At 39.3% G+C, this 12,441-nt stretch overlaps 1 protein-coding gene across 2 annotated transcripts in view; it reads right to left on the bottom strand.

The window, feature by feature from the left end:
- Positions 1-12,441, bottom strand: part of ADAM22 (ADAM metallopeptidase domain 22) — a 134,240-nt gene that overhangs the window by 26,054 nt on the left and 95,745 nt on the right. For both annotated transcript variants that reach the window (XM_074574625.1, XM_074574624.1), the window contains exons 14-21: positions 10,870-10,921; positions 8,892-8,991; positions 5,083-5,154; positions 4,466-4,558; positions 2,251-2,331; positions 1,971-2,021; positions 1,623-1,686; positions 996-1,101 (exon numbers count right to left, since the gene is read on the bottom strand). In XM_074574625.1, coding sequence (XP_074430726.1) covers positions 996-1,101; positions 1,623-1,686; positions 1,971-2,021; positions 2,251-2,331; positions 4,466-4,558; positions 5,083-5,154; positions 8,892-8,991; positions 10,870-10,921 — 619 coding nt within the window. The remainder of the gene's footprint in view (positions 1-995; positions 1,102-1,622; positions 1,687-1,970; positions 2,022-2,250; positions 2,332-4,465; positions 4,559-5,082; positions 5,155-8,891; positions 8,992-10,869; positions 10,922-12,441) is intronic.

Genomic DNA, 12,441 nt, shown 5'->3' with positions numbered 1-12,441 from the left:
CATGTTTGTTATTCCTTGCTTTTCTCCTACTGACAGTAACTCCCATAAATAATGTCTTGTTTCCCAAGAAAATTATTCTTCTTGGGGCTTAGACTGGGAAAAGTCTCTTTTTTATGATGTATTATCAAAAATACTCTGAGTAATAGCAATCAGGGAGCTGTCAAGAACAAACCACATCAAACTGATTTAATATCTTATTAAGATACAGTAACTGGCCCATAGAGGAGAAGCAGCAGATACTGGCTTTAAACAAACTCTCATATGACACATACGTAAGGGAACTAGAGACACCAAGTTTAATTCAACTGTTGAAGAGAGTTTACAACTCGTGTGCAGAGACTTGTGTGCTGTCAGAATAGAAGCATCTGGTCTCTCTCATATTACTCATGAATTTGTAATGGAACAAAGGTAAGGTTATCAAATCTGCACAGAAAGGTAGGAAAGGACATTAGTTCACCTGTAGGCAGGATTAGAATTTTAACGGCATTGACAGAATGGAGAACTCATCTGAAAAAACAGTTTTATAAAGACTAGCAAAATGTTCATAAATAGGCAGAAATAATCAAATGCTTAAATAAAGAATATGAAACAATGGTTTAGGCAGCAACTTGCAGGAAAAGATGTGAAAAGTTACAATACGATGAAAACTGAACACAATTTAGCAACGTAATAGCACAGACAGCGTAAAAGGTGAACACCCCACTGAGACGTGAAACCACAGGCCACTCTTCTCTGCATTGCTAAGCCTCACCAAGAGTACTAGGACCACTTTTGGTCCAAGTGCACCCAAAGCTCAGATGGTGCTCTGTTCTCAGAGATCATCACCTCTCAACACTCTGCTCCCTCCAGAATTTCCTCCACTAAGGTCTGCCGAAGAAGGTCAGGAAATGTTTGATCCATACAGAGGCTTTTTGAGCCTCTTCATAACAGCTAAAGAACTAGATTGGGGATAAAAAAACCCTCATACTAGTTGTTTTCTAAATGGATCAACTTACTGTTTATTGCACTGTATCCAAGAGTCTTTGTCTCTTCCACAGTTTCCTTTCTCAGTCCCTTCAATATTCAGCTTCTCATAGCAGTACCTGTCAGCAGCTGTCACTTCTGAAAACAGAAACAATCTCTTCTAAGATGATGAAGGCTTTGAAAAGCCAAGTCCTGGGAAATGGGGATGCATAATCAAAGCAAGCAGAGCTTCCCAATCTGTGAACTGCAGTACCACGGTCTGCAGGTGGCCTGTGAAACTATGCACAGTGTTCTCAATGAAAAGTTTTATGTTGGCACCACAGGACTGTTCTAAAATTTTGTTCAGATTGACCAGGGTTTATTGATCCAAAATGTCCAAAAGCCACTGAAATAAAGCAATAAATGTAAGTATAGGTTCCCTAGGTGGTTATTAATGAGAACTTAAACCTAAGACTTCAGAATAATCACCAGTAAGTTAACCAACACTAGGGAAAGAGCTGGAAAAGAGGATGTAAACACAAAAGGAGGGGGGGAAGAGAGGGAGGGACATATTGTTTTTAATTGTTCTGAGTATGTCTCTTCCATAATTTTTCTTAGCTAAGATAATCTTTCAAGCCACATGAACAACGACAAACTTAGAAAAAATCACATTCACTCACTTTCACCCCAGATATATTTACACTGCCGGTCCCTGGTTTTACATCTTCCTCCAAAACAAATACCCTAGAAAGAAAGAAAAGATACAGAAAAAGTTTAAAATAACTTACTTTCCAAACTATGTATTGGTTTAATATACAGATTTGTCACATGCTTTCTACTGAGGCAACTAATATGTGATTCTACTTTCTCTTCATTTAAATGCTTAGCTCCAAAATATGACTAGCACCCAAAACTCAGGAATGTCAGCAGAATTGTCCCAGGTGACTTCTAAAGATCTTAAACCAAAATCTATAAAAAGCAACCTATAAAAGCAGTAAGAAAGCAAAACAAACTGACATGCCAATTACCTGCTTGTTATCACATGAATATCCATCCATTTTATGAATATTGGGAGAACACTATAGAAAGAGAAAATAATTAATAGATCATAGATCAGACAAGCATGGAAGCAAAGGATACAACAAATGTCATATGGAAAATTATTTCAGTATCATACTGTTTTTTTCAGTATCAGCAGGTTTAATACAGTTTTTATGCACCTTACTATACAAAATGGTAACGTTCATAGCGATTGAGAGACTAAAGGTGGGTTTTTTTCATCTCCTGGATAGAAGATATAAAAATCACCTGACTGGAGTTTCCTGTGCAGTTCTCTGCAATATCACAATCATTCACTGCTTCTCGGCACAAAACTCCTTTAGGTTCAAACTGGAAAAAAAGGACAGAAAATTAGTGTCTTGGTTTCTCCATACCTTGCATTAAATGCCTTTTTTTTTTCTTCACAGTTTTAACTAAAATAAAAAATGGGAAATTTTCAAGTGCTGACTGAAGTAAGAAGATTTTTCTTTCCCCACTGTGGACATGGCACCTGTCAAGCCACTGGCCATTTACTGGTGCAAGTGGTACCACTCTCTGAGACACCTCCTCCTGAGTGCCTCGAGTGTGGGGCCCAGCAGGATAAGTGCTCTCCTGGGACACAGGACCTCTGGCGTTCATCAAACCAATACTGCAGTGGCTTGCAGCATTACCTTGACCAGGTCATTTTGCCTTTTTGTGACTATTTTACTTTTCTTTATAAAACAGGGAAAGTGATCCTGATTTACTTGCTAGGGATGACGAACACTGCAAAGCTCTGAGTATAAATACTATAGTTATTACAATGCTCCATTGTAGAACAGGAACTATTAATAAATGTACTGAATTCCATACAGTTTGACGCAATTTTCTAAGTGACCAGATATTTAACAACGAAAAACGTATCAGTGACCTAACTAGGCATTTGGTTAAAGACTTCTGTGCTAATTTTCAAGACCTGTAAAAGGAGGAAGACAGCCCGTAAGTGGCAATTGTTAGTGCAGATCCCTTATTTTCCCTGAAAGTTTTCTTAAGTCTGTGACACCCAGTTCATTTTGCAGCTCTGTGACTTTTCTGGAACTGTATGCACATACAGGGTTTTTTGGGGACAACTGCTAATTCCACAGCTGGTGTGAACAGGCACACATCAGTGGAAAAGCTAGACTCTGGTACTTTCTCAGCTTTTAGCTTATCTTTTTCCTACCAGGCTCTGGAAATGCAGACAGACAGGAATGTTGTCAGAAACACTACAGGATGCTGGGATGTACAGTCACCACGTTTTGGTTGCAATTCTTCCTTCATTCCTGCTTTCAGGCAGGGTATTACAGGGGAAGGTAACCCCAAGTTTGGGAACTGTCTTTTGAGTTGTCCTGATTAACACCTCCTAGGGACATGTGTTTTGCAAAATTCTGCCTTTCTCTTCATCATCTCACCCTCACCACTCTGTATGTAGACGAACCCTTATCTCATTTGCAAAAAATAATGTAGGTATACAGATGCTTATTTTTTTTCTGATAAGTCTTTAATATGGTGCCTATGTGACTTGGATATTTGAACAAAATTCACCCACACTGGCAATCTGCTTATTTTTTTATATTACATTAAAAAAAGCAATGTGCTTAGGGGAAATGTGATCTGTTCTAGCATAGTCTGTGCTTTTTCTTTTTTTAACTTTAGGATGAGCACTAAGTCAAGAATGTGGTCCACAGTTATTACTGATGTTCCTCCTAAGGAAATGAAACCCTCAAATGCCTGCAGACAAAGATAAAAATGTCGCACATAGTACACCACACTTTTAATAACATTAATAATAATTATCATTATTACTAAATGAGTATAAACAACTATTTGAAGTTATATTTAGCTGGGCTCCCTTACACCCAAGATCTGGCTAAACTCCTTTTACTATTTCCTGATATATCAGGAAGAATACCCTATAGTTTATGTAAGTCTTGATTCCCTTTACTCAATGGGATTTCCGTCAGTCCAAACGTAAGGAGACACAGGCAGACCTAACTGAAACTGAAGACAGGTGTCTTTTAGATGAACGCTTCTGAGCAATTCTGCTAGCTGCATTGTTGTTTGTTGTTTTTTAACTATATCCCTCTCTCAGGCCCTCTGTGGTACGATTTTCCCATTCAGTCTCATTGGGCAAATCCAGAGCAACATGTAAGGCACTGGGAGTGGCACATGGGTAAGGATGTGCGTGCTTAAACAAGGACATCTAATGAAACCTCGTGTAACTTCAACCGGTTTCAAACTTGTCTGAAACTGGAAGGCTTTAATTCACCTCTGCATTTGATCACAGTCCCTGCTTCAAGAAGCCAAGCTTAAAAGACAGAGAACAGCCCCAGACAAACCAGTTTTCAGCCAATTTTAAAAGATAAGCTCTCAGAAAAATAATCAGAAGGTCTGCAAGGAAAGACATGTGCTGCAGTGCCTGGATGCATTCCCTCCAGGATGCTGCAGTGAAGGTCACTGCCCTTACCCGGCACTTGCGACAGCAAAGCCCGTTGCTGCACTGGGAGCCTGCCGTCAGGGTGCAAGTGTTGCAGCATTCTCCTCCTTCGCTGGCACACTCCTGAGGAACACACACACTTATAACAGAATACATGGGAAAAGCAGATGAGCCCCAAGCTCTCTTACAACTTCTCAGCTTAGCACGCTACCTGAACAGATTTTTAACCAGGCTTTTAGGCACCTCGAGGCAGAAAAAGGCACACACTGTGGAGCATGAAGTTGCTGTTGCCTATGCAACACAGGAAATTATTTTTTTAACTTCACAGTGTCTATCATTACATACTGACATTTTAATACTGACCAGAGTGATGTTCCCATCTAGGAAAATACTTTCTTTAACATCTTTTAAGGCCCAATTCTGCACAGGTAGCTATGACTATTATTCTTGTGATAAAAAATGTGTGATGATAAAATAAAAATTCTGGCCCACATTGTGTTAAACATGATGGAAAAGGTAAGAAATGATGAATCCTTTGCCATAGGACCTTAACACTACTGTCTTCCTCCACTTAATGTTAACAGCAGTAATAGGCAGCACCATCTCCTGGAGAATCTAGTTGCTAATTTAAAGTACATTGCACTTACTGCTATCGTCCCACAGTCACACTCTTCTCCATCTTCCACAAAGCCATTGCCGCACTCTGGAGGATCCAGAAGCTGCAGGGCAAGGTAAGAAATCAGCGGGCATGTCTCTCCTAAGGGAATCATTGTCATATTTACTCTGTACAATATGTTTTTTTAGCTATCACTCCAAAGGCATTAACCAAAAACCAGTACCTACAACTCAGGGAGAAGCAGACTAGAAACAACACAAACAGAAAGTGTAGAGAACTAACAATGCTGTGAACTAGTTCATCAATATTGATGAGTCACATAGCGTCTTTGGTGAATGACTGCCATTTTTACAGCAAATTCAGTCTGAGCAAAAGCCACAATCAACGCAAAAGGTGTGACAACAACAACAACAAAATCATTATTGTCACAGAGTTTGCAATTGCTGTTGCTCTAGAATTCAAGTGATGAGAGCTGTGTACCAGGCTGAAGCCCAAACAATACCTTCAGATGGAACAGCCATAAGAAAAATTGTCCTTTGGGAACACGTGGCTCAGAAATGCAGAGAGAGGCTGGGTTTCTTTGTCACGTTTTTGTTGTAGTCAGATGCTTTTTCCTTCACTTTTTCTGTACCATAGTTGGAACTTTCAGAAGTTTTCCATAAGCATGTGTCACAGGCAGATGAGAAAGTATCAGCCAGTAAGGCTTCCTCCCTTTCCCTTCAGCCCCCCCCCCCCCCAACTGTAACTTAAAATGTCTAAATCTGTACATTTGCAGTAGCACTTTCCCAGAGGCAAGATTCATTCACCATTTTTTACATAGGACCCATACTATGCTGTCTTTTAATGGACATTTTACACTTTGTTCTTTGCAGTTTCATTGTTAGCGACTTCCTAAAATTTCTAAAGGTAATTCTTCAAAAAGAAAAAAAACCGTTGTTTTCCTTTGGGCATAAAAAAACATAATAGCAGCTTTTATTACATAAATGAGAAGGCATAGATGTGTGTCACCAAGACTAAAATTCTGCAGGCTGTCCTGAGCTCTCCAATTAAACTATGATCGTTCCAGAAACCACACTCTGCTTATGAGCCATCTGCACAAGTACATCACTTGCAGTGTAGATGCATTTCTCTCTGGCTGCTGCCATTCTGTCAGTAGCCCACAGGATGGAGCATCACCCTGCGTACCTCACTGTGCCACAAACCAGCCTGAGGCTTGTGGCACAGGCTTACTATTAGATCCCTCTATTGAAATGGAAATTTGACTGCAGCATGAAATGCATATGTAGAATTTAACATTAAATGTAACTAAGTAATTATCTTTTAGGATTATTAAAGAGTTGTTAAAACTGCTTGTTTCCTACATATTTTTTCCAGACATCTTAACTTCTTCAGTATCTCTAGGCATGCGCTGCACAATACAAACAAGTAAATGGCAGTAACAGACGGTCCTGCCTTAAAACACTGGGGCAATCTGCTGTAGTACATAGGGACAGCTAAATATGAAATGGAAGAAAACAACCCGAAAAGCAAACTGGATAACTTTTCCCCAAAGGTCATACAATTCATCCGTTCATTTGAAAAGAACATACACTCAATCCGCTCCAGCTGTCACTGATGCAGTTTTTTGGATCGCAGCTGATCTTAAAGCGGAGCACTGTTGAACACTGCACCTTGTCACATCAGTTTTCCTTTATCTCATATTTCTCGAAAAGCAAAAGTAAGTTTGTGTTTCACCACCCTTGCTAGGAAACACGTGTCTTTGACAGCCTTGTGAATCAGACAGACATCCATTGACAATAACTTTAAACCAACCCACAAACACCACCGTAGAAAAGAGTCCAAATCACCCTGGCTTCCACATCTAACTTCACATTTCCACATGCCATTAGAAAAAAATGTAAATGCTTCCAATCTAAATGGAGATGAGAGTAATTGTTTTTTGCCAAGTGACAGATGCATTAATGAACATAATTGCTAAAACAAGCCCAAGTAAGACACATTACACTATGGAAACAAGTCACTCAGCAAAGAAATAAAAACCACCAATTTTTCTCTCCACCTTTACTGAGATGGGAAAAAGTTTCTAAATTTCTAGAATGCAGTTGCATTTTAAAGAATGAGAAATCTTACATCTTCTTAACAAATTACAGTGCTTTCTCTCCACTTTTAATAATACATTCTTCCATGAAAAGGAGACCTCAAGAGACAAGCAGAGTTAGCTCATCCAGATTTGATGCCTTCTCTTCCCCTCTCTACCATTTATTGAAATTCTGTGGTTGTTGGAACATGCCATTTTTATCAGCCGCTCCAGGAGGAACATGCATCACTTCCACAATTGACTTTCTCTTTTACATCTGTGGTCACCTCAGTTACCAAGTCTTTTTTCCATGTTGGACTGTCTTTCCTTTGCTTCTTGAAAGGCAGACATTAAATACAGGAGAACACTAATTATATTTAGAAAAGAGTCAAGATCATTATCCTGATTCCTTTACATTTTAACATATGCTTCAGTACATGGAGCAGGAAGATACTGAAACCCTGCTGCTAATTCTCCATTGTAGAAGTGCTTGCATCTTGGCTGGAGTTTCTTTAGCTTTGTTTTGTATTTATCTCCCTTAAATAGCTCAGTTAATCATTTCATACTCTTTGCATTCTTCACATGAATATACCTGTTTAGCAGGCCAAAACTGAGACAAGACAAGCAAAGAAAAGGCGAATACTATCTCAAGAGATATTCCCCAGTTCTCCTGATTTCCAGGACTCATGCAGCAAGACCTCTGATATCGTACTTTAGAGGCAAATTTGGAGGTGATGGGTCAGTCACTTAAGTGGGTCTGGATGCTTTTGTAGCTCTCCTGTCCCCAGACCTTTAGGGAGTTAACAGACGCTCCTAAACGAGGCAAGGTACAGTAGCACTGAGGACCAGGGTCCAGCAGGGATTTGCCAGCCTTCCCCATCTGTGTGACTACCCAGCACAAGGCAGGGCTGCGCAGAGCCACACACGCTGGCCTGGAAGGACCTAACACAGCGCTAAGGTGATCCGAGCACTTCTCACAAGACACATTTCTCTCCCAGGACGTGTGGTTCAGAGGATGACAGACCCTGGTGATGGTGACAGAGACCATGTGGGCAGCTCCTGGGGAATGAGGCCTGTGACAGGCGCCCAGCAGCCATGTGTTCTACTAGTGTCTGTCCCCCACTCCTCGAGGCTTTCTCTCCTGCTCTGCCTCTTCCAGCTTTAGAAAAACTAGTCCCAGTTTTCAAACTCTGTTCTGAAAGCCACTGTAAAAACTTTGCCTTCTCCAAACAGGGAGAATATCGGAACCACTTGTAGTCTGCAAAGGCACTGGGCTGCACAGCAGTGCATCCCCTGCAGAGGCTCTAGGAGCTGTGTCTTGGAACAGACATGAAATAAAAGCAATCTTACTTCAGCTTCCTGTCTTTTGTACCAAAAAGACATCAGTTCAATGCAAATTAGAATTCAAGCTGTGCAAAAGTTTACCTCTTGAAACCTCAGCAAATAAATTCAGCAACATATTGTATTTACAACATTCAGAACAAACTGCGTGAGGGATGGTTCTAGATCAAAGCCTGTGGGAACTCTGTTGGACATGAAACTACTTATTAAAAAATTATTTAAATATCATTTCCAAACTACTATGAACTAAAATCAGCTACTTTCACTCATATTTCCACAGAAAATTTATAACCTAGAGGAAACCAGAAATACCGAAATTACAGGTGGTTTTTCTTCTCCAACATTATCATTGTCATTCTTCTTGGTTTCACCTAAATTAGAAATAGAATACAAATAATACTCAGTAATAAGTTAATGCTTACTTTGGTTGGTTTATTGAAAAGGCAGGCTCCACCTCCATTGTTTAAAAATTCATGATATTCTTCAATATCACATTTGGAGAACTTGCTTGGAAGATAATACCTGCACAGAAAAAAGGTAGCAGGATTACTTTCTATAGAGCTTTTTACACTATAAAAATGATTTCTTTTTTCAAAATAGGAGGAGAACTATAATGTTATACTTTAGAAAAAGTACAAAAACACACTGTTCAGAATAAAAGTGACAATCTGCTTGTAACTCTATCTAATTTGTAAATCATTTTAGTAAATGAGAAAGAACTTTCAACAGTGACACGGAACTCACGGAAAAGGAGAGGTCTAAAACATTTCCCTAAGTTATTTCATGCCAAATACCACAAATCTTACTACACATTGTGTAGTTCTCATAAACATGGCCTGTTCCACTAACTGGCCTCATCTCAGAAATACATTTATTTCTTCCCGTACATACCGCAGGAGACAAAGATTGCTCATAGTGCATTTCCCTCTTAGATGAAATTGCTCTCCGGTCAACAAAATTTTAATAGAATAGAGTTATGACATTTTAAAACATGCTTCTAACAAACATCAGCTGACATTTCAGCTTCCCTCTCTCATGTGCCCTACTGAATAAATTTCATTCGAGCACAGAGTGCCAACCTAGGGCACAGTGCACCACCTAAAACCAATATGATGCAGAGAATCTTTGCATGGAATCTTTCCACGGGGAAAGAATTTTTCCCAAAGTACCTTAAGTGATATTTATATTTAGGTCCTCAGTCATGAAAGTACTTATGCTTCAAGCAGATTTTGGAGTCTCCAGGGCTCTCCTGTATCAGCTCGTCAGTGGATAAAAAAATACTACTGGAAGTGCTATACAAAATAATTCTACATTGCCAGAAGTGATGGCCTGCAAACCATACTTGGTATTTTACACCTCTAGTGTTTATGATTTAGGTCTAAAGACTACACAGAATGTAGGATTCACCATCCTTCATCAATAAGCTATGTAAATACAAGCTTTTTTTGTGTACCTAACTGTTTGAAAGGTTTGGATTTCAGATAAAGAAATCCATTAGATAAGGAATCACTTTTACAAAAATCAAGAATGTTTCTCAGATTGGCTCTTTAACATACGAAAAATCAGAAAAATCCTACCTGGTACGTTTTTAGATAGACAAGGTAAAAAAGGCACACATTCACACTTCCAAAGAGCTTCCAATAAAATATGGGGTTTTTTTGTTCAAGATTGTTATGAACGCAAAGCTACTGTGTAATTTTGCAGGTCAGTTTGAGACCAATTTAAAAAGCACGGTCTTTTTCTAAGACTAGACTATAGTTTAATTCATGTATATCACAGAAATCAGGCCTGTAATATGAAGAATTAAGGTCTGAATACACACTTTAGAAAGCATCAAACTTCATCTAGCAGCAAAAATTTGCTGATTCACTTGTCTTTCGATAAAATCTCGCCAGTGACATTACATGTGGGCATAAGCATACTCAGCCTCCAATGGGAGCACTTTTTCTGACATTGTCACACAAACTGGAAGGATAAAAAATGATATAGACGAAAGATTTAACAGAAACACTGAAAATGAGACATACTTAAGCAATTCGATAACAGTATTCCAAGAATTAGGATGTGTCACTGTTTGTTCCAACAACTCAACAGCAAACTCGCAGGAGAAAAGAAGCTGAGCATGCTTCTGCTTTTTTGCAATGACCTGGCTTGGCTGTTGAGCCTTGTGCTTTGTGAGTTGAACGAACAGTCACCAAAAATCCTCACAGATCGTCTCATTAACTCACTCACTCTCATATTTATTTGAAAGTGTCTTTGCTACATATGTTGGATAGCTAATACCTTACTTTCTGAAAAATGATTCACATTCTGCTGAACTACAGAAGGCAAACATTTTCACGCCTTTCATTTATGTCATTGTATGAAGGACATGACTTTCCTCTAGTTGAAATGCCTTACCCTGTGTCTCCCATTATGCATCCGGACCACGTGTCCTCACACTTACATTCACCTGACAATAACATGAAAAAAAAAATTACATCTTGAGTCTTGTGAGTCCAAAATAATACATTTCTTATCACAAGAACCACACTGTAGTCAATTCCATTTCATATTTAAATACAAGTTGAAAAGAATAATTTGCTGGTTTATTTCACCCCTTAGTTTAAGCATATCAGTGCACGCTGACAAGCTTCCTTTCAAAAACTGTACATGATTCTGTGCAATCCTGAGCTCTGAAAATACGTCCTGCTTTTCTTTCCTTCTCTTAAAGTGACGTTAGGGGAAACTACAGGGCCAACCTCCAGCACTTGCCAATCATGAGTCAGCTCTCCTGCCTTCTCCAGTGTCACGATATTTGATTTCCAAATTTTCAGAGTAAAAAAAAAAAAAAGAGAAGAACCATTTTAACCCTTCTTCTAATGTTTTAGTTCACTTTACTACCATGCTAATGTGACTGGGGAAATCTTCACTTGAAAAAAAACAAACCCAAACAATAATTCACACAAAAATGCATAATAAACACGTAGAAAACACAAGCCAGCACAGCAGGATCTAGCAGCTTCTTGCTCCGCTCTCCCTGCCTTCCCTTGCCTGCCTCCCTTCCCCAGGCAGCTCCCTGGCAGGCAGCGGGCAGCCCTCCCTCCTGCCCTGCCAGCCTGTCTGGGATTGCTTTGCTCTGGTCCCAGCCCTTTGCTCTCAGAACTGTCACTTTTGTCTATTTCTATACGTATGCTTTCCATGTATACTTTTACCTTTCTCTTTCTGCAATTTGTCTTACTGTAATACATGAATATCAGTTTATTAGTTCTGTTTTAAAAGCACAATTAAAAAGAAAATGAGTCTCTGCCAAACAGGTGCATTCTCCTCCCTCCCCACCAAAACTGTGCCCGGCCCCTCTGCTCAGCCATAAGAAAGGGAACCACCGCTATAACCATTTTCACTTTTACCCGGCCCCTGTATCAGGTTAATAATATGCAGCTGGAAAATGAATACTGAATATGTTGGTAGCATGGAGTATCCATCCTACATTTCTGAATATTTTTCAAAATAAAATTAAGTAAACTCCAAAAACCTTTACATGCAGATGTATCTCTGCATTTTATATTGTCTTTACAGGGCCTGAAAACAAAATTCACCTAAGCAAAGTTCTATTACTCAAAATGGTAACATTTTTTAAATGTAAACCACATAAGTATGCATGATCCAATAACTAAGCACCCCAACATCTGAACTGTTTTAAAACTATAATATTTTAATCATCCACTGTTCTCCATGTGCTGGGACTTCCTATAACATGGAAGCAGGGAGGGTGACATGCTTGTCGCAGGACCGGGATCTGAATTAAGGCATCGGAGGTAAATAGGGGTTACCAAGAAGTCGAATACCAAGGTTACAGCATATAAATGGTAGCAGTAGGGTGGCATGTACAGGAGATTTGGGTAATCTACAAGAAGAACAGGAGATTTGGGTAAACTACAAGAGGAATTCAATCAAGGTAAACAGGGGAAAAGCTATGTTGTCAAAACCATC

The sequence above is a fragment of the Larus michahellis genome, chromosome 2, assembly GCF_964199755.1.
Source record: "Larus michahellis chromosome 2, bLarMic1.1, whole genome shotgun sequence".
In the NCBI taxonomy this organism is placed as follows: Eukaryota; Metazoa; Chordata; class Aves; order Charadriiformes; family Laridae; genus Larus; species Larus michahellis.
This window is presented reverse-complemented; position numbering and strand designations above follow the sequence as displayed.